Source organism: Fonsecaea pedrosoi (genome assembly GCF_000835455.1).
Source record: "Fonsecaea pedrosoi CBS 271.37 unplaced genomic scaffold supercont1.2, whole genome shotgun sequence".
NCBI lineage: Eukaryota > Fungi > Ascomycota > Eurotiomycetes > Chaetothyriales > Herpotrichiellaceae > Fonsecaea > Fonsecaea pedrosoi.
The window spans coordinates 5162254-5183623 of record NW_013550614.1 but is presented as its reverse complement, the minus strand read 5'-3'; the positions used below and the strand labels follow the sequence as shown (position 1 = coordinate 5183623).

The window sequence follows — 21370 nt, the reverse complement described above, 5'->3', positions numbered from 1 at the left end:
ACCGATTTTACTTCTATTACCGCGATGGCGGAATTAGTAAGTCGAAAGAATATAGCGACGGAATATAGCGATACCTTAGTACGACCGCGCCGCCGGATTAGCTAGCCTTACCCAGCCTCGCGAGGAATCCTACGACGTTCCCGGGTCCTCTCGGATAGGGCTAGTTAAGTATAGTAGGACGTTAACGCTTTAATAGTTAATAGTAAGTAATAATAATATCTCCTTTACGCTTTATACTAACTCTAGATAAATAATAAGGATAGTATTAATAAGTAGTTAAGGAGAGGGAAGGTAGAAAAGAGAGGGAGAAGAAGGTAAGAAGGAGAACTAAAGTTAATTTATAAAGCCTAATTATTCTATCTTCTAGAGGACGCTTTAGCTAAATCTTCCGGACTATCGTCTCGTAGTCTAAGAGATAGTACTTAACCTATAAGAGGTCTATCCTCTAGAGGACGCTTTAGCTAGAACTCTTAGACGGTATCTTATAGTCCGAGAGATTAGACTTAACCTATAAGAGGTCTATCCCCTAGGGGACGCTTTAGCTAGAGCTCTTAGATAGTATCTATCCTCTAGGGGACGCTTTAGCTAGAACTCTTAGATAGTATCTCGTAGTCCGAGAGATAGGACTTACCCTAAGAGGTCTATCCCCTAGGGGACGCTTCTTATCGTAGTAAGTAAGCTACTACGGACCGGAGGTTCCCTCCTATCCGGTTATTTCGGGGAAATTTCTGGCCCTAACCTGACATCCCTAGGCCGTTTTTTCCCTATAGTATTATCGTTTGTACACTTACGTAGTCCCACCTACACTTCCCTCCTGAATTAGGTAGGGAGTGTATAGCTCCTTAGGTGATTGTCTGTGATAGTAGCTCTAACACTATATTGGCATAATGTCCGCAGTCTTCATTTGTTCCTTACTTCTCCAGAGCCTTTTCCTTAAGGTAACTGTCGAAATTAAGTACCGACTTCCCGAGAACCAGCGCGCTTTCCGCACAGTCCTCTTGAGACGTCCATTCCTTTGGAGAGTGGCTGATACCATCTTTAGCCCGGGCAAATACCATGGCAGTTGGACATAGTAATGTTGTCATCGTTGAGTCATGGCCTGTTCCAGTTCGAGAAGCAATGCCCTTGTCACCGCACGCAAGTCTGACGCAATCAATTGCTTCAGGCCAGAAGTTGCCGGGCAAGAGATGCACGGTTCGATCGGTTTCAACTTCGAGCCCGTGCAGGGAAGCAATACTTTTCACCCGTTCCATGATGGACGTTCCCATGGCTTCCAATCCCTCAGCTTCTTTATGCATCAAGCAAAATGTGATCTTCGTCTTCGACTGGATGTTACAAGCTCCCCATGGACGGCTATGAATGCCAGTCACGGTACTGGCACCATTCTTTTCATATGCGAGCTTTTCCAGCTCACAAATGAGTTTGGCTGCACCGGTCAGAGCGTCTCGCCTACCATACATGGGGTAGGTATTGGCATGGCCATTTTCTCCGTGGAAGACGACATCGTACCAAGTCATTCCCTGCCAACCTTCAACCCATCCAACAGGCTTACCCGCCTTCTCCAGGTCTGTGGACTGTTCGCAGTGGATTTCAAAGTGCGCTGAGATGGGGAACTCTTGGAATGTATTTGGTCCATCACCGATGTAACCAATCTTCTTCAATTCGCTGCCCATGGTCAATTCCGATGCGTCGTTCGAGGCTGCTGCATGGGCTTGTTCCACAGTGGAGCGACCGGCATAGACGATAGATGATCCAAGCAAAGGAAAGAATCGTGCTCCTTCTTCGTTCGTCCAGTTGATGAGAACTATCGGAGCTCTGGTCTTGATACCCTGCTCCTTGAAGCTTCGAATAACTTCCAAGGCTCCGAGAACCTGATAGATGTTAGAGACTCGGAGTAGATGGACTGGGATGTCTTACTCCAAGAGGACCATCAAATCTTCCACCCGTTGCGACTGTGTCCAAATGACTTCCCATAGCGATAGGGGGGATGCTGTTGTCCTCTCCATCGAAAACCCCGAATTGAGTACCGGTAGCATTGACCTGATTTCTGTAAGCCAAACCCATTTCGAAATCATGAACACTAACTTTGTAATCGGCTCCAAGTTCAATAAGTTGATCTTTGAACCAGTCGCGGACCTTCTTGTCATTCTCATCCGCACAAAGTCGAGTAACACCGCCCGGAGAGGGTGCACTCCACTGAGCGGTGTAGTGAATGTCGCGCCTGGTAGCTGTGTCAGTCAGGTTCCTTTTGCATCTCTTCTATCTTACCATAATCGATCGCTGTTGACGGAGAGCTTGTCTGCCAGAGGGGAAGGTTTGACGGTCGCATATAGGCGAGAGCCAGTCAGGGTCAATGAAGAAACCTTCTTGATAGTATAAGCTCTACGGAGTGAGTAGGTGATTGTATGGCTGAACATCTTGGATGAAGTAGGGCTGCGAAGGCGAGCTGAGAGTGACAATCGGCCAGAGTGTCCTTGCGACTAGACAAGTTCACTGTCCTTTATTTCAGACAATAGGCAGCTCTATAGCCGACCTTACATTCCTGGATGCCTTCAGACCTATTCAGTCGCGTATAACTTACTTCAATCTGTTGGCCTTATCTCTCTTATCGTTCAATCCCCACGATAGAGCTCCACAAGAGCCCCAGCTTAGGTGTTTCAGGCCCTCCTGCTCAAAGAAGGAATCACTCGGAGCTGGGCGCTACTACGGTGAGCTAGATTTCCTAGAGGTGGAAAGTGAGAAGCCAATAGACATGCCTTATCCGTTTTCATAAGAGGGTCTGATGGAGCAGGGGGCTCGCGTATATCCGTTACCTTTCTGGGCTGTATAATAGGCTTTCGGAAGATCTGCAAAATATGTAGGCGTAGTATCCAATGATGGCTGATGATCTGCGCGCCATAGGCCTGACCTAATCTCAACAGGTGGATTTAGGTTCAAGTTTAGCCACTTAGGGTTAAGGTCATTTACCTCCACTTGATTACACCTTGTTCCCCATGTAAGAAACATCTCAGGCAACGAAACAACATAGCGCGATATGACTTCTCTCCGAGTGGATCTCATAGCCTGCATCATCCTAGAATCTGGATCTAGTAACGGCCATTGGCTATTCATTATGGGAGCTCGTGGTGCCCTACCCGTTCAGCAATCCGGAATGATCAGCGGCCTCAATATCTTTACAATTTTCCTATGAGAACATTTGCACCATAATCAGTCTCGCTATCGAAGAGATAACGCCTGCTCGGTGTCAGCTACCATATTGACGAACAACTGAGTCAGCCGTACTACAATCTACTTAGCTCTCAAGGGATCAGCAGGGCATTCAGTAGGGCACATGAAGAAGACGTTCTCATTCTCTTCAAAGATGTTTCCAACAGACATGATAAGGCACCATCAATCTGATTTTACGTCCCCCATGCGGAGATAAGTGTCAAAGGCTTTCACCTTTGTGCCACCCGCGGCCTGATAGCATCATGGAGTAGCACCTGAGACTGATATCCTCTTTCAAGCCAGCGAATTATCAGGGAGTTACTTATCATTGTCGAGGCTCCATACTATTGTTATTCCAGGAACTATTTTCGTCATGTGATTATGTATCAGAATGCTCCATATAAGTCTTCTTCGACTTGATTCATTGCATTTTGAAATCAAACCTCGTCCAGACTGACTACTCAGTATCTATCACTATGTCCAGCGCTATCCAACCCATCCTTCCGCAAAGTGCCGGATATGGAGTCGTCATCGGAATTGGATTCTTCTTTGCCTTCGTTATGGCAGGTGTCTCATACCTTCAGGTACGTAAAACAGTTTTGACGCTGATCTTATACTAAGTATCTGCAGAACCGGTACACCAAATATTCCACCAAGATGAGCGAAGAATTCAACACAGCCAGTCGAAGTGTCAAACCTGGACTCATTGCCAGTGGAGTAGTTTCCGCTTGGACCTGGGCGGCCACATTACTTCAGTCCAGTACTGTCACCTACGAATATGGGGTCTCTGGCCCTTTCTGGTATGCAGCAGGGGCAACAGTGCAAATCTTCATGTTTTCGGTACTCGCATGCAAGTTGAAACAAAACGCGCCACGTTGTCACACATTCCTGGAGATTATATACTATCGATACGGAAAGCTTACCCATATAATCTTCATCTGTTTTGCATTGATGACCAACATCCTTGTGGCATCACAATTACTGTTGGGAGGAAGTGCAGTTGTCACTTCCTTGACAGGAATGAATGTCTATGCAGCTGTCTTTCTCATTCCTCTTGGAGTATGTGTGTATGTTGTCCTCGGTGGACTTCGAGCAACATTCCTTTGCGACTATTCTCATACAATCATTGTTATGGTCGTCATCTTATACTTTATGTTCAGCGTGAGTCCCCCCCCCCCCCCTCCTTTAGCAGACTCTAGATCAAGCTGACGAGGATTGGTAGGTATATACTTCTAATGATCTGATCGGCTCGCCTGGGAAGATGTATGACCTGCTCGTTCATGCAGGAAACGTACGACCCGTTGCAGGAAACCAGAATGGATCATATCTCACCCTGAAATCAAACTATGGCTTGATATTCGGAGTTATACAGCTCTGCTCCGGCATGGGTACAGTTTTTCTCGATCAAGGCTACTGGCAAAGGGCTATCGCCAGCCGTCCAACTACCGCGGTCCGAGGCTACATCATGGGTGGTTTCGCTTGGTATGCAATTCCGTTTGGGTTTGCCACGACTCTTGGTCTTGCTGCAGTGGCTCTCACGGACAACCCAGCCTATCCTACCTATCCACACAAGATGACTTCATCTCAGATATCGTCTGGACTGTCCGCTCCCTTCGGCGCTGCAGCTTTACTCGGGAAGCACGGTGCTGTTGGTCTGCTTATCACACTGTTCATGGCCGTAACATCCTCATCATCCTCGGAACTGATTGCCACATCATCAATTCTGACGTTTGATGTCTACAAGGTGTATATCAAGCCGAATGCCACCCCCAAAGATCTCATCTTCGTGTCGCATGTGATGATCTGCTTCTTTGGCCTGGTCATGGCAGCATTTGCCTGTATCTGGAACGCTATTGGCATCGACCTTGGATGGCTTTTCCTTGTCATGGGACTGCTCATTGGCGGTGCAGTCTTCCCTGCTGCATTTGCCGTGACATGGAAAGGCCAAACTCGCGCTGGAGCCATCGCTGGCGCTCTTTGCGGTCTTACAGCTGGACTGACTGCGTGGCTGGTTGAAGCAAAAGTCCATTATGGAGAGCTCAGCGTTGCTAGTACTGGAGGCTCATATCCGACCCTTGCAGGCAACATGGCAGGAGTCCTCACCGGCCTCATTGTTACATGTGTAGTATCCTGGGTCAAACCGGATGATTTTGACTGGGCAATCACACGTGATATCAATGCCAAAACATCTCTGTATGGCAATGTCGTACCGGCACAAAACGTCCAAGACATGATGACTGATGATGCTGCAACTGGAATCCCTGAAACGAAAACAAGTGAAGCACCAAAGGACGAGCCGTCAAATCCAAATCACAACGCCGAACTTCCGACTGTCATTGACGAAGAGAAAGAAGAAGCCGAAGATGCTGCATTCCTTGACAACCCGAAATCACTCCAACGCACTTACTATATGGCTCTGATACTCGCTACAGTTCTTTCAGTCAGCATGGACTTCATCATTCCGATTCCGATGTTCTTGAGTCATTACATCTACACTAAAGGGTTCTTTACATTCTATGTCGCTGTCAGCTTCATCTGGGTGTTTTGTGCCCTTGGGATCTGTGGAGTTCTACCCATATGGGAGACTCGAACATTCTGGCGTGAGTTCTTCGTTGAGATATCCAGTCGAAGGAAGACGGTTGATGGCGTGGTCGCTGGCGAATCCAAGCATTCTCGATCTTCAGAGAATGCCATAGGAGGTCAAGGACCAATGGAACAAAAGGAGATAAGGTCGGACGTCAAAGGACTAAGTCCAGAGGACTCTGCATGAGTTAACGAACAGAACCATGCACCCAGGGGGAAACAGAATTCTGTCCCCACTATTAGGGTATTCTGCCCGGATTTCCTGCTTCACTGGGGACGGAATTCTGAAGGCCCCTGGGTGCCACGCTGGATCACAATTAGTGATGTAAATTCAAGGAGTTGATAGAAGTTGAAATCCTCCATTGTCATGATGTAAAGAATTGAAGCTGGTAGATCTGCTCTGCAAAATTCTTCAATGGTTGACCGCGCCTTCACTCGACCACTCTAGTGCTTCTCTCTTCCTCGCTCTCTTTGAAATCTTATCTTCGTTTCGGACTTTTTTCCGATTCTGTGTTGATCTCTCGTCAGTTTAAGGAGCATGTACTGTATATCTCTCATCAATAGAATAGCTTTAGTTACCCTTTCAGCTTAGCTGCCGGGCGTCATAAATTGTGTGTGTGTGTGTGTGTGTGTGTGTATTTCTCCCTATGCTGTATAATGTATTTAACAGCTAGCTAAGTTTTTCTAATCCCTCCGAGGCCATGAAGAATAACACCCGAACAAGGATTGTATTTGCGTAACAAACGGCGCATCTCGGGAAACTTATTCTCTCCAGTAACGACTTGTACAGCTTCGGAAACGGCTAAGAGGTTGAGCCCGGTAACCGAGAACACTAGGGTGTTATGATCAATACCTGCACATAGTACTAGAGAATCACCAGTAACTCGAGTAGGAAGTAATATAGCAGCGCTACCAACTGGTGAGTTATTGTGTAAAGCAGCCACTCCGCTCGGGAGAAGACTGGGTCCGGCTTTTCTCGCCTATCATTCACCATAACGGTCGATATCTACTTAGTACGAGCATAGGTAATGGAGTTATGTACGACCTTCCCCGCAAAAGGTGGAAAGTGGTACTCCGTACTGCTTAACTAGAAAGCCCGCTGTTACGTCTTTCACCACATTAATACAACCCATTGGGCCCAATAGGACAAGGTTAAAAGATTAAAAGACAGAGCAGTTCACTAATATTAGCATCGCCATACACCAGGGAGTCATACATCTTCTACACATTGATGCACTCTTAATTATATAAGCACATGGTGAGCTTAGGCTTTTGACCATGACAGATTAATTCTACTGGTAGGCTGTAGCGGTTACCATGTATTGTTGAGTACGGTACAAGGCGGTCCGACAGTAAGCGATGATACTAATGGAGGGGCATCTATCAGCTAATATAAAAACAGTCAGACTCGAGAATTGAACCCCCCCTCAAATCAAACTTCACTTCACCCTTGGTCACGTCCACTGCACATTATTGACCCATCTATCTCAGAGGCCATTACTTCTTGTCTCAGGACTACACCTCACTTCTCAGAAGCTACACTATGTCTCACTCAGGTTGTCCCAAATGTGGAGCGTCAATATCTTCGGGGAGCAAGACTTGTGGATCTTGTGGAGCGGTACGTCTTCCTTCTGCTCTTTCTTCCCTGTCTCTCTTTTTATGCCACCATTCTGTTACGGAAGTTTTGCCACACCTAGCGGGATGTGTAGGATGCTAGCTTTTCTGTCCCTTGACTTTTCCCTGGGTTAGAGACACTCGGGCGGGTGGAAATAGTCTCGAGAACGTTGCTGCAAGAAGGACTGGCGCTAGAAAGGCAGCCATCGCCTCATAATCTGCTTGATATGGATAGATCAAAGTCAGTCGTCCATCTTTAGCAGAGGGCGCATGGTCATCGAAATTTCAGCAGTGAAGGAAAGACATTTGCTAACGAAACTGCTTGCATTTGGTAGAGTTGCCCACGTTGAAGAAGTGGTACAACGTGACGTTATATCAAGGACGCTAGGATCGGAGCCAAATCAATATTTAGGAGAGATCTGAGGAGGTTACGATCAGAGGATCAATAATCAGCCACGGTTGAAGGGGTTTATGGGGTCGCGCAAAGAGCTGGACTCGTCTACTTCCAGAAGTCGATCTTTTATGCTACAACCTCACACAGCTCAGTACCCATGCTTGCTGAAATATTCTCACGCGGTTTTTTGTGTGACAACCGGACCAGTCGATCGGCAGATCACGATGCCTATCACTCTGGAATGACCTTTTCAAAAAATGCCAGCATATCTCTCAACTCGGCCGAACTAGTGGAATGTCCCATGCCCTGGTATAAATGCTCCTCGACATTGTCCTTACCAACCCATTTGACCAGTTCTTCCTTACCTTGCACGAAGAATTTTGAAGGGACCAACATGTCCATTGTCCCGTGGACGTAAAACCATTTTTTGTTGTCCTTGTTGTCATTTTCGTCCTTGTTCTTTCGCTCATTTCTCAGCTCCGCTATTCGGTCCCGTAGGGGCAAATACCCAGACAAGCAGAGCATTCCGGCGACTTTGTCCTTGAGTCTTCCCGTCAAACCCCAGACCAGGCTCACTGCGCAACCCTGACTGAATCCACCGACGACAATCCTCTCTGGAGGTGTGCCACCCTTGATCTCTTGCTCGACAAGTCGGTCAATCATATCCACGCTCTTCATAATTCCAGCCTCGTCGTCTAGGGCATCCTCCACGTCTTCATGGCCGGGGACGCGAGGCTTCAGCGCATTGGGCAGGGCTTTGGGGATGTACCATGCTCGAGCCATGGCTTCGTGGTTGTGCGGCGCATTCGGAAGGACCCATTTCAAGTACTGCATCTTGTTGTAGAACTGAAACTGTTGGGCAAGACCCAATGGGAGGCCTTCGGCGTCGTCCCCATAACCGTGGAGAAAGATGAACGTTGCAGGACGGGCGGTAGAAGTAGAGTCGGCTGTAGGTGGGACAATGTATGGTGGTTTCTCAGACATGATGGTGTTTGTCTCCCACTATCGTTTCATGACCTGCTGTAGACAAAGCTTCCTCTAGTTATCAGGATCGAGACAGAGACAGGGCCTCTAAGGTAGTGAAAGGGGATGGAGGAAAGGATACCAATTCCTTCGCGGTAGGATTTTCAGCTACAGCGGCCTCCAATGAGGGAATCGAGTGGATCGTATCCCATGATGAAGACAGGCCTCACGATGGCAAAGCATGCGGCCCAGAAACTCCAAGAACTCAAGCAAGCAAAGAAGATCCATAATGTCGGACAAACGCAGTGCCATTTGGGATCAGGTCCGAAGTACCGTCTCCGTAAACCAGTAGCACTGCGCGGGGAGCCGGCGGGATGGAATTAATGATCCCCTTCCCTTTCGAGGTGGATTTGCCTGAGTTCGCAAACGGAGCTTGAAAAACTCGCCGTAGGAGACATTCTGTATTCTGTGGAGTGTTCAGTGCAATAGCGCAATCTTCACACAAGGATGTGGGGGGGAACTTTTGACAATTTCAAGTAGCCTTCGGTATTTCGAGCTCGCACCCTTCCTTCGCCCTTCATTTCTAGCGTTCGCGGACACGAGGCAGCCGAGATGAAAAGTCTCAAGCGAAGCCTCGCCGCCGATCCAAATGCTGGCAATATTTCCAGCAAAGTCTTTATTCGGTCGACCAAGAGCGGTCGAGTCCAGAAAGTCGTGAGAGAACAGTATCTGAGAACAGACATTCCCTGTTCGTCGCAATTGTGTACTGATTGCGCTTCCACCGCCGCGCCCAACGCCAATGGAGTTGGTATGTGCTCATCTTCCTACATGATACAACCTTCATGTACTGACAGGAACATCAGTCCCCAAGTTTGTCCTATCGAAGCGACCCACCGGCACCAAAACCTTTACCCGCGGCCACTACCTGGTTCCCGATACCAATGTCTTGCTCAGCGCAATGGACCTCCTTGAAGCACCAGCTCACTTTCACGACGTCATTGTATTGCAGACGGTTCTGGAAGAGTTGAAGAATAGGAGTCTTCCTCTTTACAACAGGTTGATGGCGTTGGTCCAAAGTGATGACAAACGTTTCTATCTTTTCTTCAACGAGTTCCGTCTGGAGACCGCGATACGACGTGAGAGTGGCGAGTCTATCAATGACCGGAACGATCGTGCTGTGAGAAGAGCGGCGCAATGGTACACTGACCATCTATCGAAAGTGACCAAGAAAGCCCCAACAATCGTCGTCCTCACCAATGATCAGGAGAATAGAAGAAAGGCACAAGCAGGGAATGTGACAGCCCTATCACTCCGGGAATATGTCGAGGGTTTAGATGATGCCGATCGATTACTCGACATGGTTAGCCAAGGTGCCGATGCTCAAGAAGTCCGTGCTGCCCAGGGGCAGCTCTTCTATCCAGAGTATTACTCCATGTCAAGGACGATGACAGGAATCAAGGCTGGAACTTTACATCAAGGGGTCTTCAATGTTTCTCCTTACAACTACTTGGAAGGAACAGTGAAAGTCCCCGCATTTGACAAGCCATTACTGGTTCTTGGAAGGGAGAGCAGTAATCGATCTATATCTGGCGATGTCGTCGTGGTTGAGATTCTGCCAAAATACCAATGGAAAGCCCCTTCGACTCAAATCCTTGACGAGGAAACGATCAATGAAAATGACAATCCGGACGACGAGGAACAAGAGGAGACCGTGGTTACGGAGAATGAGAGACGTGCCCTCCAGGAAGAGGTTCGCCGTGCACACATTGCTGGTGCAGAGACAAAGGCTCAACCAACCTGTAAAGTAGTCGGAGTTGTCAAAAGAAATTGGAGACAGCTGGTTGGAACCATCGACACGGCGTCTGGTGGCACATCTGGAAACAGACAGACCACCGTCTTTTTGATTCCAATGGACAAGCGCATTCCTAAAATTCGAATTCGAACACGTCAGGTCGATGAGTTGATAGGCAAGCGGATTCTTGCAACGATTGATTCATGGGATCGAGACAGCAGGTATCCAATTGGGCACTATATTCGCTCCCTCGGAGAACTAGAGACCAAGGATGCCGAGACTGAGGCGTTGCTTCTCGAGTATGACGTCCAGTACCGACCATTTCCAAAGACGGTTTTGGACTGTCTGCCTACAGAGGGCCACTCCTGGAAGGTCCCGTCTGCTTTGTCAGATCCCGGCTGGCAGGGTCGTCAAGATCTCCGACATCTATTTGTGTGCTCGATCGACCCTCCTGGATGTCAGGACATCGATGACGCCCTCCATGCAAGAAAGCTTTCGAATGGAAACTTTGAAGTGGGCGTTCATATTGCAGATGTTTCCCATTTTGTCAAACCTAATAATGCGATGGACGCTGAGGCTTCCGCTCGGGGTACAACCGTCTACCTGGTCGATAAGAGGATTGATATGTTGCCTATGTTGCTCGGGACGGATCTGTGCTCTCTGAAACCCCATGTGGAAAGATACGCATTCTCCACCATATGGGAGATCACACCAGATGCCGAGGTGGTAACATCTTCATTCACCAAATCTGTGATTTTGTCCAAGGAGGGCTTCTCCTATGAACAAGCTCAGAAACGCATTGACGACCCAAGTGCAACGGATGAGCTGACCCAAGGCATGCGGGTCTTGTTGTCGCTCTCCCAAAAGCTTCGTCAGAAGAGGATGGACGCTGGAGCGTTGAACCTGTCCAGCCCTGAAGTCAGAATTGAAGCAGACAGCGAATCTTCGGATTCTCTTGCCGATGTGAAGGCCAAGGCGAGTTTGGCCACTAACTCTCTGGTCGAAGAATTTATGCTTCTTGCCAACATCACGGTTGCAAGGAAGATCCAGTCGGTCTTCCCTCAAACTGCTTTGCTGCGACGACATGCGATACCCCCAGCCTCGAATTTTTCAGACCTCAGTGAGCAGTTGAAGAAGATGCGTGGGTTTGAACTGGACGTGTCGAGTTCAAGGGCACTTGCAGATTCATTGGATCTTTGTGTTGATCCTAAGCATCCATTCTTCAACACCTTGATTCGAATCATGGCCACACGATGCATGACGTCGGCTGAATACTTCTGCAGCGGATCACACGCAGAACCCGAATACCGACATTATGGTCTCGCTAGTGAGATCTACACCCATTTTACAAGCCCCATTCGCCGGTATGCTGATCTGCTTGTCCACCGTCAGTTGGCGTATGCAATTGGATATGATGGCCAAGGAAGCGAAGTCGTCGACTTTGACCTTCGAAACAAGGGCAAGTTGGAGCGAGTCTGTCAGAATCTCAATTTCCGCCATCGAAATGCTCAACTAGCAGGCCGCGCCAGTATCGAGTACTACGTCGGGCAGGCACTCAAAGCACGAGCTGAGAAATCACCAAAAGCTGCCATCGATGTCGACGGGTATGTGATGCGAGTGTTTGAAAACGGTATGGTGGTCTTCGTGCCGCAATTCGGCATCGAAGGACTAGTTCGACTTGAGGATTTCCACTTGAATTCCGCCGAGGCCTCCAAACGTGAAAGTAAGTTTGACGGAGACTCGTACCGGCTCACGGTCTTCGAGAAGGGCCACGAACAAGATGGGGTCACAGTTGAGCTGTTTCAGCAACTAAAGGTTCGGGTGAGCTCGGAAGAGAGGAGTGGTGCAAGAGACAAGGGAAAGAGAAGAGTCCGAATGGTGGTTCTACCGGCGAGATGAGAAGTAAGATAGGTACCTCCGCACCCGCCTTTGAGCGGCGGCAGGGTGCATGTTGCTCCTTATCGCCTCGATAACTTAACTATTCAGTAGCAGAATAACCATAGCACCACTGGTCGCGGGAAACTGGTTCACGTTGTGCCTTTCTTGACCAACGTGATCTGCTATGCCTGAGCCATTGACAGACCAAACAATAAGAAAAATAAGAATACTATTACTCTACCTTTTAGCATCCAGTATCACATCCCTTGTGTGTGAACCACTTCTACGAGTATCAAAAATGAAAAATGGATGGGGCATTGCCAAGCCTTTGACTAATTGACCTCCCCATGTATTTGCAGCAGATCTTCAACACTCGACCATGAGACTGTTGTTCTGTCATCGCTAACACGGAGATTGTGTCTCATTGCCATTGACAAATCATGACAGGTCCCGCGAACAAACGGCAGAAACGCGAAGATTACAAGAGAGCCCAAGAAAGCTTGCGGGCTAGAAGCGATAGCGCTACAGGGAGCGGCAAGATCGAACTGCCCAAGAAAAAGTTCTATCGACAGCGCGCGCACGCAAATCCCTTTTCGGACCATGCCTTGACATAGTAAGTGCCTGGTCTCGCTTGACTGGGTCGCAAGACTGATTTTCTTTCAAGTCCTACCAGTCCTGCCGATATGGACTGGACTCGCCATTACCCTGCTTTCGCAATCGGCCAGACGCCAGATGGCAAACACGGCAGCGCGATGACCAGGAAAGTGGAGGTTGCGGATATCGGCTGCGGATTCGGTGGGCTTCTGGTAGCTTTGGCACCTTTGTTACAAGAGACCTTGATGCTTGGTCCGCACTCTCCATGTCTTGAATTCCGTCTATTTTGCTCATTGAGAAAACTCACTAGGCATGGAGTTGCGGAGTCAAGTCACCGACTACGTAGTCGACCGAATAGCTGCCCTACGCGCTCAGAACCAGCCTCTGTCCGGCACAAGTGACGGCAGAGTTGGACTCTACCAGAATATTTCGGCTCTTCGCACAAACACCATGAAGTTTCTTCCAAACTACTTCCACAGCGCCCAGCTGTCCAAGATATTCCTCTGCTTCCCAGATCCGCACTTCAAACAGCGGAAGCACAAGGCTCGGATTGTTTCTGCTCAGCTCAACGCCGAGTACGCGTTCGTCACAAAGCCCGGTGGTCTAGTGTATACCATTACGGATGTTGAAGAGCTTCATCACTGGATGGTCAAGCACTTTGATGGTGAGGAGGCCGGTGATGCAAGGGACTTGTGGAAGAGAGTATCGCAGGATGATCTGGACGCAGACCCTTGCGTCAAGATCATGAGCGAAGAAACGGAAGAATCTAAGAAAGTCACGAGGAATGGTGGAAGGAAGTTCGTCGCTGTGTTCCAAAGGAAGGAAGACCCGGAATGGCCAGAGTGATTCTCGACATCAGAATCAGTCTCGGACAATGCTACAAGGTCTTGACGGTTACTTTGTGACCACGAACCAATGAAATTGTCTAGACTGTGCTGAAAGAAAAAAACAAAATCAAGGTTACGGCACCACCTTCTTATCCTGCTCTCCGGACAACGTATCGTCACTGGCTCTGGCTTGGTTACTCTCTTCTGGAGCCATGCCCACAATCTCCCCAGCCTTCAGAGCATCAAGGTCAATCTGTGGACCCGAGTAGTTCTTTCTGCCATCAACGAACCATTGGATGGTGGAAACAATCAGGACAATGGCAAAAGCTGCTATGCAGTAATTCATGTTGCTTCCGGTCACAGGCAACTCTGGTGGGAACATGAAAAGGACGGTCGTGAGTATCACATAGGCAATTCCAACCTGTCATGTCGTTAGAGATTAGGACCGTTGAATTCTCGACAAGCTTACCAAGTTGCACGTCCAGCCGAGCCAAGTTGGCAGTACAAACGGACGAGATGCCGGCAGCATTTTTCGACCCTGGAGACAATTGATTGCAGGTGGGATGGCATAAGTGACTCCCAAAGCCACCACTGAAGCGGATACAATGGCGTTAAAAGCACTGCTTGATCCAAGAAATATGCAGCCGAATATAATGACCAAAATGAGAGTCAACCATAGCGCATTCAGGGGGACTTGAAGTCTTCCGTGCACTCTGGCGAAGAAGCGCGAGGCCGGCAATCCCCCATCTCTAGCGAAGGCGTACACCATTCGGCTGCTGGTCGTCATGATGCTCACTGCGGCAAACTTGGCCGAATGTTAGCCATTTCAATGACGTTGACGGATTGATTCTGATGCACTTACCAGCAAGCATACGAGGGGAAACATCAATAGACAGACCGATCCGGCTTTATTCGAAGTTGCATCGTAGAATATTTGCAACATCGGCCCCGCCGAAGAGCTGATAACGTCGTCCACGTTTTTGGAGACGAATAAAAGAACGCTCAGGTAAATGAAGCCGGTCAAAACGCCAATCAATACACAGCCAATCATGATCCGAGGACCCAGCACAGTAGGATTTCCCACCTCTTCTATGCAGTGAGCGACTGCGTCAAATCCTGTCAATCCCAGACCACCTTGTAAGAGACCTAACAGCCAAGCGAGGCCATTCGGCCAACCCGTTTCATTGATGAATGTTCGGTACACGAAGTCTCCACCCTGGTAATTTGGAGATGAGCATGCAAGGATCGTGATGGAAATCACCACCCAGCCTGTAATGGACCAGATCAAGGCAGCCTTGTTGACGAGGGGAAGTAGTCGCGTTATGAACGCATTCACCATGAAGGCGAAAACATTATATCCAATGTAGATCAAGAACTGGTGCCAACGGTGCGGCTCATAAGACGGCGTCGTGAGCGAAATGATGCCAAGGATGAGCTGACTTCCCAACAGTCCGGCGGTGGCTGTTAAAGCCACCCAACCTGCCGTATTGATCCAACCGGTGATCCAGGAGAGCAAAGGAACCCAGCGCTTCCAGCTGATGACAGCGACCCAATGGTACTGACCTCCCGCAGTAGGGTACGCTGATAGAAATTCAGCCAGAGAGGCGGCGAGGCATAAATTACAAATGCCGGCAACAACAAGGCCCCAGATGACAGAGTCGGGGCCTCCACTAGGCAGAGCCAGCGACATACTTGCACCCAAGGCTGTCCATGAGTTGAGGATGGCAAAAGCCAGTCCCAACATGGACAGAAAGGAGAAATTGCGTTGCAATTCCTGCTTCACACCCATTCCCGCCAGCATGGCAGCATCTTCTTGGATACTGGTCCTCCTCCGCGGAGTCCTTGACTGTCGACGTACATCAGCCATGGTGATTGTGGTGCAAGTGTTTCGAGGTGGAGGTTGGTGGTGTTGAAGAGACCCGAAAGGTGGAGGAGCGGGCGGCGCGAGGGGATTTTGAGTAGAGCAGGAGGAGGAGGTCGAAGGGCGTGCATGATTTCAATCAACTCATAAGCATGTACGTCAGCGCCGGCGACCTAATCAGCGAGTTCCAGTTCTCGACGCACCAGGAAAACGATCAGGGTCTTCGCCCATCCACCACGCAGACAAGCTAAAAAGGCTGGGGAACGGACATGATCGACCTTTGACTAGAAAGAGAAACTCGAAGCATTGAGTGGAGGATAGATGGTCCGCACAAACCAGGAGATAGTGGATCGTAAGAGTAGCATCGTGGCATCATAGCTCTGAGCCGCAGTGGTGGGAGGCTAGTAGTAGATATGAAGTAAAAGAAACCGACGAGGACCGGTAGCGCCAGGAGGGCAAAAAGCTTGACTCCAGCAAGCCCTTAGCCAAGTTCAACCCCAGATTCGCCTCCAAGCGCCACTGATGTCACGCCCTGTACTCGGTAGGGATTGCCACTGCCTAAAACAATAAGCCCGTCCGCGCCTTCACTTATCCAACAAGCCAACCCTGACCTTCACCTGCGACAAGAAGGAACAGCTTAATCATTTCCCTTGGAAGGAGGAGTAGAAGCTGATAGGCAGTCTCGGCGGTCAAAGGCCCAAGAGCCCCCAAGGCGCAGTCAGACATGGGTCGACGTTATCGGATTATTCACTCAGCCTTATCACCAGCCAGCCAACGTCAGCCTCGTTATTCGCTACTGCCCCCTGATCTCCGTCCACCACTTGGGAAGAACATGGAGACAGGATAGATGTAGGACCGTGTCTCTCGCATATCCGCGTCTCCTCGTCCGTTGACTGTAATCTCATGGCCATAAAGAAACCTGAACAAAGATGCAGATTGTTTTATCATGAAGCAAAGGAGCGATTCTAAAATTGACTCGTGCCAACAAAGGGACCCAAGATGGGAATTCATTGTCCAAGGTATGTTGTGCCCAGTCTCCCGAAAGTACAAGAAATCCATCTTGGTCGGGAGACGATTACATATGATGCCCATCAAGATTATCTTCCCACCTGTATTCCGGACATTGCTTTCTTGTTGGTCGATGCCACCACAGCATGTGCGAAATACACACCATCTACCGCCTTTGCGGACATGCCAAAATCAAAACCATCGTGCAATGCACAGACATGGTGGACAAAATTTTGGCCAGCAATGTGACTACCAACATCCATCAAATTTGTGATAACCATATCAACGACAACTTGCATATGTTTCCTGACATTTGCCAAAAATGCAAATCGACCGGGGTCATTGGGGACTTTATGGAGCATCCAGGTGTCAAGCTTGAAGTTGTGAGGGCTTGGGTTCAGGGCAAGCGAAATCACTCGACGCTCGACCAGGATACCGAAGCATCCGCCGGCCCCGATGAGACCGACAGATCGCAAACCAACCAAGACATTGTTTGCAAGGATAACGGCAGCATTCCAACCACAGGTACTACTGCTATGTCAGATACGTCGACCATGAGAAGTCGAGCTTCAAGTTCAACCACGAATGAATCAGCACCAGATGTGACTCAAATCAAGTTGCGGGTGGCAGCCTTGAGGGCGAGAACGGAGCGCTTCCTCATCGAGATGCGAGGCCAGAACCCTCCAACCCTGGGCTAGTTGTTGCATGAGTTGTCTGTGTTGAATTTGTGTTGAAGATCTGAAATGTTCGAATTCGGTGAGCACAATACCATTGATTTACTATTCCGTCGTCAAATAATAGTGGCTTTCGCAACAAATAAAAAAAAGGCGGAGAGACTCGCGATGATAGCATGTCGAAAACGGCAGCATCGACAAGTGGGATGATGAATAAAACAGCATGTCCGAGACATTAGAGGGCAGGAACAATCCACGGAATGTAGTTGGGATGTTCTCAAGGGGTAGGCTGTACGAGAGGTCTGGAGAGAGCTGGGCTGACCGAGGGCCGAAGAGGTTTCAAAATACCATGGCAATTGCCTATATTTCACAAGATATATGATTGTAGATCCTGAACTACAGGCTAATATTGTTTGTGGTGCATTGCGACGGAGATAAATTCGTACGCCGGCAGCACGCGTTAGTCGTAGAGCTTCGCTCCGAGTATTCAGAGGTATCGTACCTTTGCGTACCTATCAATGTCCGGCACGGCTTGGTACGGAGTAGTCAAGTGTTGGCTGTCAACCAAGCTTCCACGGCACCCTTGACCGGAAAAGCTTGTAGTTCGACCAGCGGCTCTAGAGGGCGAAACAGGGAATCGGTTGGTTCAATGTCGTCATTGAAGCAGGGGCGCCACTAACGCCTTTGATCCCATCAGATTTGCTCCATATATCAACAAGCATCACCTGGCCAGTTCTCCTTCGATAGGCATCATATCACTTCTCTAACGGTGTAGAGCTGCAAGTCCAACAGACCAGCTGTGTCCCTGAATTCGTTGGCTCACCCTTTGAATCCTCTCGAACAGCACCGCGATGGTCGGCAAACGAACTCTTAATACAACTAAGAACAAACCAGATGACCATCGGAGAAAGGCGGACCTGGAATGTGGCCACAATAATAGACGTTTCTCTGGTTTCAAAGATGCTGTCGATTATGTTTTGGATCGCCGAACCACAGCTGTCTTGAAGGAGCAGTTGCGGGAAGGCGTAGATAGAGGGGCGTTCGAGAAGGCCAGAAAAAGTGACGAAGAGGTGAGTAAGCAGGCTACGTGCCCATCACAAGGTTTTGCGAGGTTAACACAGATCGGCCGTCCAGTTGAAAAAAGTCAAAAACAAAAAGGTCCGCAAATTCTACGAAAAACAAAATGCTACCTTGAATGACTGGGCCGAGGTGGACACGATAGTGCTGGCGATGGCTGACGAGGTGATGGAGAGCATGAACACCGACGCCGATCACGACGGGATCCGAGAAAGGGAAGGCAGACTGCAGCATGTCGAGGAGCATATCGACTACCTTTTGCCGGATGACGTGCGGAAGAGAAGGCAAAAGGCCGATCGAAACGCCCGGTGGGCTATCAACATTAATGTCATCGCCAATATTATTCTCCTCGTTGCCAAGGGCATAGCCGCGCTCAAGTCCTCATCTCTGTCGTTGATTGCCTCCCTCGTTGACTCGGCGCTGGATCTGCTGTGCACAGCCATTGTATGGACGACAAACAAACTGGTGTCTTGGAGGTTGTCAGCACTTACGAGGAAGTTCCCGGTCGGTCGGCGGAGGCTGGAGCCCATTGGCATCCTGGTATTTTCCATCATCATGGTTATCTCGTTCCTTCAAATTCTGCAAGAGTCTGTTGAGAAATTGCTCCCACATGGTAACCACGACATTGCCACATTACCCGCACTGGCGATCGCTTCTATGGCGGGGACCATTGGGATCAAAGGCCTGATTGGTCTGGGATGTATGAGGATCAAGACCACCCAGGTGCAGGCGCTGGCACAGGATTGTAAGACAGATGTGTATTTTAATACGCTTTCGTTGCTCTTCCCTTTGATCGGCAAACAGGCGGGCATCTGGTGGTTGGATCCGCTCGGTGCAGCACTGCTTTCCTTGTACATCATTTACGACTGGGCAGACACTTGCGTCGAAAATGTCAGCAGACTTTGTGGCCTTGCAGTGGACGAGACGCTGCAGAAGAAGTTAATCTATCTGGCCTACCGCTTCAGGAACGTGGTGTCCGGATTCAAGTCAGTGATTGCGTACCACGCTGGAGATGGTGTGTGGGCAGAGTTCGATATTTTGTTGGACGAGAGCACACCATTGAGGCGCACGCACGACATTGCCGAGACTTTGCAGTACTGTTGTGAGGCACTGACTGAGGTTGATAGAGCTTTTGTGACCACAGACTGTAAGTGTTCCATGAGACTAGGTCTACCCATGGCTGATAGCGACCAGATTCTGCGCAAAACCCTGGTGGACATTCTCAGGATTTGGTATAACTCGGACGAATAGAGCAAGACCTGGGTATTGTACTAAAGGGGGGATTGATCCGCCGCAAGACTTGTTGCTAGATAAGTGACGGGCGTTTCATAGTGGTTGCTTCGCGCTGGTGAGAATAGGACCTTTCGAAGAAGCATATAAATCTTTGAACCTTGGGGTGAATATATTGCGTTCAGACTTCGAAGACAAACCCCGAATTGAAACCAGGGGTTGTGTTTGATATTGATGCGAGAAACCAGAACCATGATGTGGACATGCTTGACATGCTGACATGGTCGTAAACAACTGTGGGGGAATTACATAACACCTGACTTGACACCCCAATTCTTCCCCTCGCCACTAGGAAACCATCAACAACAACCTCTGAGTTGCACGAGGTAATTTAGGTATTTTACCAGTGTCCTCAATCGATTCGTCGACAAACTCCTTTACAAATCACAACCTCCAGTGCCGAAAATGCCTCCCGCGAAGGTGTCCCGTGTCTCCAGCGACGGAGGCGTCAAGAAAACCACTCCTGTGAAATCCAAGCCGAAAGCGCCCGTCCCAACCCGACCCCGGAAGAGTGAAGCATCGAGATCACAATATTGTGAGAAAGAGGAAACACGCCGCAGCTATGATTATGGAATGTACGCCTCTGCGATGGACCGATCAGACTGTGCCCCTGGAAAGAAGAGCACCTCCGCCGCATCTAAGGAAAAGAAAGGCGAACAGGTCGACGAGAAGCGATTGCGCAGATATAGAAGCAAGCCCCCGGCTTCCTTCCTCGTGAAGCTCGAGCGAGCCCAGAACCAACGCATGATTGTGCTCGGTCGCAATCGAGAGGGGAGAGCAGGGGTTCCGTCGGAAGATATCGACATAGTCGGTTCGACCGGCAACATCTACACCGTCACCGTCAGCCACCTGCCCGCCTGCACCTGTCCTGACTCGCTAAAAGGCAACGAATGCAAACACAAGGTCTATGCTCTAAACACCGTCCTTAAGGCGCCTCTGCATCTCCAGTACCAGCTCGCCTTGCTGACATCAGAGTTGGAAGAAATCTTTGCCCATGCGCCTCCAATTCCTACCGATCTTTGTCGGAACGCGAAGGGCAACCGCAAGCCTACTGATGGAGAGTGTCCGATCTGCTACATGGAACTCGACGAGGGACACAACGAGCTGGTCTGGTGTAAGGCGCAATGTGGGCACAACATACACAAATCATGTTTTGATCAGTGGGTCAAATGTCAAGCGGGAAAGGGTGTCCGTTGCGTCTACTGTCGGACACCCTGGGAGGTGGACATCTCGGACGTTAATGCCATCAAAAGGACTGGCGAATATACCGAAGACGGCTACGTCAATGTTGCTACCCACTTTGACATGTCCACCGCCAGAGAATACTCGAGCTATTACCAGCCTTGGGTGCGAAGCAGATTTGGGCAATGGCGGTGACCGGTTCCTCCTGCGATACACTGTCAAGCTGCCAGCCTAGTTGCTTGACTACCGTGAGGTGGATAGAGTTACTTCCCAAAATACTGATCTGGCCCCAAAGCCGAACCTCAACCCAACCGAGTGTTCGCGAAGGATACAAATTGTTGTGATATGTTTTTCGGTCTTCTCTCCACTAACTTGCACAGGGAACAGATATCCGCGGAATCCCCTGGCCTTGGAGTGATGTACAGT

The 21370-nt window shown here is 49.3% G+C and overlaps 9 protein-coding genes across 9 annotated transcripts; 6 read left to right on the top strand and 3 right to left on the bottom strand.

Annotated features, from left to right (window-relative positions):
- Positions 1-911: 911 nt before the first annotated feature.
- Z517_03856 (uncharacterized protein) lies at positions 912-2417 on the bottom strand (the record flags this gene model as incomplete). The annotated part of the gene is made up of 4 exons (XM_013432960.1): positions 912-1871; positions 1918-2040; positions 2086-2221; positions 2269-2417. The coding sequence occupies 4 exons, from the start codon at positions 2415-2417 to the stop codon at positions 912-914; spliced, it is 1368 nt and encodes a 455-aa protein (XP_013288414.1).
- Positions 2418-3683: 1266 nt separating this feature from the next.
- Positions 3684-5977, top strand: Z517_03855 (uncharacterized protein; the record flags this gene model as incomplete). Its single annotated transcript, XM_013432959.1, has 3 exons — positions 3684-3791; positions 3838-4368; positions 4430-5977. 3 exons carry the CDS (start codon positions 3684-3686, stop codon positions 5975-5977), a joined length of 2187 nt encoding a protein of 728 aa, XP_013288413.1.
- Positions 5978-8029: 2052 nt separating this feature from the next.
- Z517_03854 (uncharacterized protein) lies at positions 8030-8782 on the bottom strand (the record flags this gene model as incomplete). The annotated part of the gene is made up of 1 exon (XM_013432958.1): positions 8030-8782. The coding sequence occupies one exon, from the start codon at positions 8780-8782 to the stop codon at positions 8030-8032; it is 753 nt and encodes a 250-aa protein (XP_013288412.1).
- A 591-nt stretch (positions 8783-9373) lies between these two features.
- Positions 9374-12452, top strand: Z517_03853 (uncharacterized protein; the record flags this gene model as incomplete). Its single annotated transcript, XM_013432957.1, has 2 exons — positions 9374-9569; positions 9625-12452. 2 exons carry the CDS (start codon positions 9374-9376, stop codon positions 12450-12452), a joined length of 3024 nt encoding a protein of 1007 aa, XP_013288411.1.
- A 419-nt stretch (positions 12453-12871) lies between these two features.
- Positions 12872-13871, top strand: Z517_03852 (tRNA (guanine-N(7)-)-methyltransferase; the record flags this gene model as incomplete). The annotated part of the gene is made up of 3 exons (XM_013432956.1): positions 12872-13044; positions 13096-13277; positions 13336-13871. The coding sequence occupies 3 exons, from the start codon at positions 12872-12874 to the stop codon at positions 13869-13871; spliced, it is 891 nt and encodes a 296-aa protein (XP_013288410.1).
- Positions 13872-13985: 114 nt separating this feature from the next.
- Positions 13986-15719, bottom strand: Z517_03851 (uncharacterized protein; the record flags this gene model as incomplete). The annotated part of the gene is made up of 3 exons (XM_013432955.1): positions 13986-14273; positions 14322-14657; positions 14715-15719. 3 exons carry the CDS (start codon positions 15717-15719, stop codon positions 13986-13988), a joined length of 1629 nt encoding a protein of 542 aa, XP_013288409.1.
- A 1148-nt stretch (positions 15720-16867) lies between these two features.
- On the top strand, positions 16868-17419 carry Z517_03850 (uncharacterized protein; the record flags this gene model as incomplete). Its single annotated transcript, XM_013432954.1, has 1 exon — positions 16868-17419. One exon carries the CDS (start codon positions 16868-16870, stop codon positions 17417-17419), a length of 552 nt encoding a protein of 183 aa, XP_013288408.1.
- Positions 17420-18246: 827 nt separating this feature from the next.
- Positions 18247-19723, top strand: Z517_03849 (uncharacterized protein; the record flags this gene model as incomplete). The annotated part of the gene is made up of 2 exons (XM_013432953.1): positions 18247-18465; positions 18530-19723. 2 exons carry the CDS (start codon positions 18247-18249, stop codon positions 19721-19723), a joined length of 1413 nt encoding a protein of 470 aa, XP_013288407.1.
- Positions 19724-20167: 444 nt separating this feature from the next.
- On the top strand, positions 20168-21139 carry Z517_03848 (uncharacterized protein; the record flags this gene model as incomplete). The annotated part of the gene is made up of 1 exon (XM_013432952.1): positions 20168-21139. The coding sequence occupies one exon, from the start codon at positions 20168-20170 to the stop codon at positions 21137-21139; it is 972 nt and encodes a 323-aa protein (XP_013288406.1).
- Between the last annotated feature and the right edge of the window lie 231 nt (positions 21140-21370).